The sequence below is a fragment of the Lactuca virosa genome, chromosome 5, assembly GCF_052849685.1.
Source record: "Lactuca virosa cultivar CGN04683 chromosome 5, Lactuca_virosa_CGN04683_v6, whole genome shotgun sequence".
Taxonomy (NCBI): Eukaryota; Viridiplantae; Streptophyta; class Magnoliopsida; order Asterales; family Asteraceae; genus Lactuca; species Lactuca virosa.
Window position 1 is genome coordinate 142,559,864 of NC_136430.1, and position 6,403 is coordinate 142,566,266.

General features: G+C 31.6%; 1 protein-coding gene across 1 annotated transcript; it reads left to right on the plus strand.

The window, feature by feature from the left end:
• The first annotated feature begins 1,481 nt into the window (after window positions 1-1,481).
• Window positions 1,482-6,069, plus strand: LOC145115463 (uncharacterized). Its single transcript, XM_079051757.1, has 3 exons — window positions 1,482-1,631; window positions 1,831-1,950; window positions 5,469-6,069. Exons 2-3 carry the CDS (start codon window positions 1,855-1,857, stop codon window positions 5,895-5,897), a joined length of 525 nt encoding a protein of 174 aa, XP_078907883.1. The 5' UTR covers window positions 1,482-1,631; window positions 1,831-1,854; the 3' UTR covers window positions 5,898-6,069.
• The last annotated feature ends 334 nt before the right edge of the window (window positions 6,070-6,403 follow it).

Genomic DNA, 6,403 nt, shown 5'->3' on the forward strand with positions numbered 1-6,403 from the left:
AATTTCTTTTTTCATCAATTCCTTTCTTACCCCTGCTATATTTTTCCAGACTCCAGGTAGTTTATTATTAGCATAGTAACCCTCCAGATTCGAATTAAGAGCATGCAGACCTGTGATTGCAGCTGCCCAAGTGGTTGATAGACTCACCTTTAGCCTCCACCACCATTTCACTATAAGAGACACATTTAAGGATTTAATGGTTCCTATTCCAAGCCCGCCAGCTTCTTTGGGTGCGGTAACCATGTCCCAAGAGGCCCAGTGGATTTTTCTGATACCCTCCGAACTCCCCCATAAAAACTTCTTTCGGATACCTTCTAGTTTGTCGATCACCCCTTGAGGCGCCACAAATAATGACAGGAAGTAGGTCGGCATGTTCCCAAGAACCGATTGTACCAAAGTTAAACGGCCTCCAAATGAGAGTGTTTTAGACTTCCATTTTGAAAGCTTATTTTGAAATCTTTCAATTACCGGTTTCCAGTTTTTGATATGCTTCATGTTTGCCCCAACTGGGATCCCCAAATAATTGAATGGTAGTTTGGACGGTTCGCATCCTAAAGGTCTGGCATATCTTGTAACTTCTTGCATGCTTACCCCCACCCCAAATACCCTAGACTTGTTAAAGTTGACTCTAAGACCTGCGGAGACATGAAAGCAGTGGAGAATCCTGGCGAGATTTTTTATGTTGTGTTCGGACCACTCACCAAGGAATAGTGCATCATCTGCATATAGTAGATGCGAGATTACCGGTCCTCCATTAGGGATTTGCAGTCCTTGGAAGACCCCTTTTTCGTAGGCCGCTCTCATCGCCACACTCAACCCCTCCATGGCTATTATAAAGAGGAATGGGGATAATGGATCTCCTTGTCTTACTCCCTTGGAGATGCAGAATTCCTCAGTTGGACATCCATTGATAAGAACCGAAGATTTTGCTGATGTCAGACAACCGAGAATCCACTTTCTCCACTTGACTCCAAACCCCATTGATTGCATGTTTGAGTCTAAAAATTTCCAGTTTATAGAGTCGAATGCTTTGTTAAAGTCGACTTTGAATAATAGTATCTTCTTTTTTACAGTTTTTGCCCACGAACAAATTTCATTAACCACTAGAGGACCATCTAGTATATTCCTTCCCGCCACATATGCAGATTGTACCTCGTCAATGCAGGACCCCAATACCTTCTTGATTCGATGTGCAAGAATTTTCGCAATGATCTTGTATATCGAGCCAATTAGGCTGATGGGGCGAAAGTCACTTAGCACAATGGGTTCTTTAACTTTGGGAATTAGGGAGATGAATGATTATCTTTAAAATATTCTTTAAAGAAAATCAAATATATAATGAATTCGGTAGCAACGACTAGCATATTAAAGTATTAAACAATTAAATCCCTTGCCCGAACTGCCCAAGACCCTGTGAAGATATTACGGGCAGGTCCTGAGTAACACCACACTCAAAATCGCACCTCTCTTCTCTCTTTCTCTTGGATTATATCTACAGCTATCTCACGCTTTTCATCATACGATCATCATCCAACGGTTCACAATGAACGCTACCTCCGGCGTCTCCGTTCTCAGGTTTTAGCTCATAAAACCTCCAGATCTGCTTCATCAGTCACCGGATCTTTCGTTTCGTAAGTTTTTCTTCTCAAATTTCATTCAATTCAGTAATATATTCATAAAACTGGAGCTTCTTCAAGTTAATGTTGCGTTTCCAGCGTTTATCTCGAAGTTTTCTTTCGTTTTCGTTCATTTTCTTTAAATTTTCCGGCGTGAACTTTATCGTGTAACATAATTGGAAGCTAATCTGATAAGTTTATGTGGTGTTGCTAGTTATCGTGATTCTACTTTTACGAAATGGAGGCGATTCATAGCGTTATCAGTTATAGTTTGCTAAAATACGCTGGTGAAGCTCTAGCTACTCTGCTTGTGTCTGCTTTGCTTCGAGTTCAGGTTCGTTTAGTTTTTTGTTTCTTAAATTGCGCCAAATTGAACTTTTTACTATTGGGTGTACTGCTAATATACGCTTTTTAGTTTTTTCGTCCTTTTATGTTGTTCATTAGATTTTCTTCTCTTGAATTAAAAAAAAAAAAAGACGTGGACTTTGTTTTGGATCACAAGCCATGATGTTGGTATCTACTGATCTCATGAGTTGTGTTTTCTCTTCGCCAATTTTAAATAACTAAATTTTTTTTTCCCATTGATTTGCTTAGAAAAACAAAAAGATTTTAAGATTTAATACAATAATCCATGAATTTTTCAAATGTTATCTTATTATATTTTATATTGTCAAAGACCAAATTCAATACAAATCCATATAGTTTATTTATTTATTTTAATTTAACTATTGAAATTTTTTCAAAAGAAACCACTGTTTATGTTTCCCAATCGTAAAAACCATGGCAAGAATTTCTAACATTTTTTTGTTTGGAGTTGTTTTTTGTTAAAAAAAAATCCAAACTAATGGCTAAATAAAATAAAAAAATCATGTGAATGGTTAAACGAACAACTTACGAAGTATGATATGGTTTATATATAATTAAAAAGTTTTATGTAGTAAACAAAATTAAAGTTTCCATGGTCAAAATAATATATATAAAATTACAGTAACTTTTATAAAGTTTGGCTTATTCATTATCATCAAAATATTCTTATTAAATACATCTCTAATTAAATATACGCGAACTTAAATTATTGGTATTTTTTTTTTTTTGAATTTCTGTCGGTTTTAGTGTAGAGTTAATAAATTTTCAATTTTGCACAAAACTTTATTTTACCTTTAAACAAAGTCCGAAATTATAATGAAACGTTGTGATGAAAATCAAAATCAGAAAAAACATAGGAATTAAATTCAATATGAAACTTTGAAATATTTACCAAAATTGAAAAAAAAAAAATCCTTCAATTTTGGAGTCCCGGAAAGTACATAGACCAATCTTATAACATATTATGTAGATTCGTTTCATTATAACATTTTTCGTATATAAGGAAATCTTAAGAAAGTATCTATTAAAGATTTCGACTTAAAGCATTTATTAAAAAAAAAATTAAATATCCTCCTATTCTTTGTTTCTACATATCCTCCTACCCAATGAATGATGACATGTGTAACATTTAATGTTCATTTAATGATATTTTAGAATACTAATATGACACATGTCATCATTTAAATGGGTAGGAGAATTAGTAGGATCAAAAGGTAGGAGGATATTTAATTTCTCATTAAAAAATTAATAAATTAATTAGGAACGTGTAGGATGGGGTGCGAATATTCCAAAACTCGATGCCACTTTCTTAGCCACTTGCCTTAGGGAAAAGGATGTTTTATCCACCAAACTATATTTTGTATATTGTATATATTTTTCTAACTCTAAGTTTCAATACAACAGGCACACCTACTTCATGTAAATTATTATATATATATATATATATATATATATATATATATATATATATATATATTTTGTGAAAAATTTTAACCACATTTTTGGTCTATTTTGGTCCTCCACTACTTACAACATTGACACTTCACCTTTATGCTTTTGTTCACAAACAACCCTTTAACTTTGGTTTGAATTTTTTATAACTCTGGCATTTTATTACATATTATTAGTATTTCTACTTACAACATTGACCCTTCACCTTTATGCTTTTGTTCACAAACAACCCTTTCACTTTGGTTTGAATTTTTCATAAACCTCGCATTTTATTACATATTATTAGTATTTAGTCATATTATATAATATATATATAGTTTCCACATTAACAACTTAAGCCCTTAAATTTTTATCAATTTTGTTAAAATGTGTCTTATAAATTAAACCTTGACTTTTGGGTCATGATCAATATTGCGAATTATTTGAATATATATATATATATATATATATATATATATATATATATATATATTAAAGATGTGAAAAATTTTAACAGTAAACATGGTGTTTTTTTGGCAGAAATGGTCCCTCAACTATTTTTTTTTTGTTTTTTGTTTTTTTTTTTAAGCCCTTAAATTTTTATCAATTTTGTTAAAATGTGTCTTATAAATTAAACCTTGACTTTTGGGTCATGATCAATATTACGAATTATTTGAATATATATATATATATATATATATATATATATATATATATATATATATATATATTAAAGATGTGAAAAATTTTAACAGTAAACATGGTGTTTTTTTGGCAGAAATGGTCCCTCAACTATATTTGGGTCATTTTAAAGTTGCTTCCTTTTTGTCTTTTTTGGTCCCTGTGGTTTACCAGATTTAACACATTGAGGACAACGATGGAAACCGAAATTACTCTTTTACTCCTAATCCGATTTTTTTATTAATTTATATTTCTCTTTTTCGTTTTAAATTAATGTTTTATTTATTAGAAAATACTCACCCAATACCATAAAGCCACCCACCATCTGCCATCACCACCACCACCACCACCGCCAAAATTACATAAATGGTCCATATGGTTTACCCGTGGTCACAAATTCAATCCTTAGTACCTGAAAAGACCAAATCACCCTCACATTAACGGACAAAAATCAACGGTCTATATTTTCCGGATTGGTTTTCCGGCCGCTGCCATACATGGCAATAAAGTTCAATTTGTGACACCATTTCTTTATTTTCCTCATTTATTGTAAGAAATAATTATTTAGATTTCTTTACTTATGTAATTAGATGACATTGTTTATCTTCCTTTACTGGATTATCTCAATTCAATTCAACATGCTACTTTACTTTACAAAGCAATACCTTCCGACCCCGGCAACGCCGGGGAATCCTTTCTAGTTAATATTATATTAATTACTATTAGGGAAAATGACGAAAAAAACACTATTTTTTCCAAAAGTCCGGTTTAACCACCAATTTTTAAAAAGTTACGAAAAAACCATCAATTTTTGATAAAATGTTTCAGTGTGGCCACTGTTACCTATTAAAACCTATTTTAAGTACGAAAAAAGCACTATATTTATCAAAAGTTCGGTTTAACCACCCAAAAATTGGTGGTTAAACCGGACTTTTAGAAAAATGTAGTGTTTTTTTCGTATTTAAAATAGGTTCTATTAGGTAAAAGTGGTCGTGCTGAAACATTTTACTAAAAATTGGTTGTTTCTTCGGAACTTATTAAAAATTGGTGGTTAAACCAGAAAATGTGACAAAATATAGTGGTTTTTTCGTGATTATCCCTTACTATTATTGTTAATTTATGCTTTGACTTTTTTCATCTATATTAAAATTTTAAAATTATTAAGCTTTTAAAATTTAAAAAAAAAGTTATGCAAAAAAGTAATATCATACTTTGCCAATTTGCATCTAAAATTGTTCATTATTGCAAAAAATACTAGTTTACGATGAAAAATCAAATAATATAATGTTTCAAAAGTTAAAAGCTTAATAATTTTATATTTTTGCTAATTTACTATTATTGTTTTTAAAGTGTTTAAAACATGTAATTATTTAGGATTCCTCTCGGTTTTTATCCGAAAACCCTAAAATCAAAGGAGACCATGAAACATGTCACTCGAAGCCTTTACAAGCAGATAGTAATGATGAAGATGATGATGATGATAGGAATAATGAGTCTGAAGGAGAGGAAGATCATGATTCTGATGATGCACCGAATAACACTGACAACAAAAATAACATAAACAAAGACATAACTAGAGGTGCAAAGGGTGATGGAGAGGAAGAGAATGGTGAAGAGCAAGATGATGATGATAATGATAATGATGACAATGATGAAGAAGAAAAAGATGATAATGATGAAGGTGAAGATGATGATGATGATGATGATGATGATGATGATGATGGAGAAGATGAGGATGATGATGAAGAAGAGGAAGAGGATGAGGATGAAGAACTCCAACCTCCAAAGAAGAGGAAGAAGTAGTCTGATACATCACTTTAAATGTGTCAATTTGTTTAGTTTTGAGGATCATTTAGGATAATTATTGTCTGTCTTATAAAGATTATTAATCCTAATTTAGAAGGTTGGGGAAATAAATTTTTCATGGATGAACATTTACTTAAGTTATTATTTCAGTTTTATAATCGGTTCATTACTTTTATCATCCAACTCAACATGTCATTTTCAACAAAATAGTTTGAATTTCCATGCAAGATTACTTATGCACTTCTAACATAAATATTGTGTTTGAACTCCTTTTACTTTAAGCAGTGATATTTGCAAGGCCGGTCTTGAGAATTCAAATGCCCAGGACGAGGCGCAAAAAAAAAATGCCCGTACGCCCTAACGTGTGACGAATTAAATTATATAAACTGAAGTTTTTTAAAATGACGATAAGTTTCATAAATCTACTTTTCTCATGTGAAAGTGTGAATCATATGTTATTTAGAGAAGCGAACTTATCTTCAAATCAAAGAAGGATAAACCCA

Excerpts from the sequence above, each read along its gene's own strand:
- LOC145115463 (XM_079051757.1), top strand. The coding sequence starts at position 1,855 with ATGGAGGCGATTCATAGCGTTATCAGTTATAGTTTGCTAAAATACGCT. Across the intron at positions 1,951-5,468 it reads CTGCTTTGCTTCGAGTTCAG|GATTCCTCTCGGTTTTTATC; the intron begins GTTCGTTTAGTT and ends GTAATTATTTAG.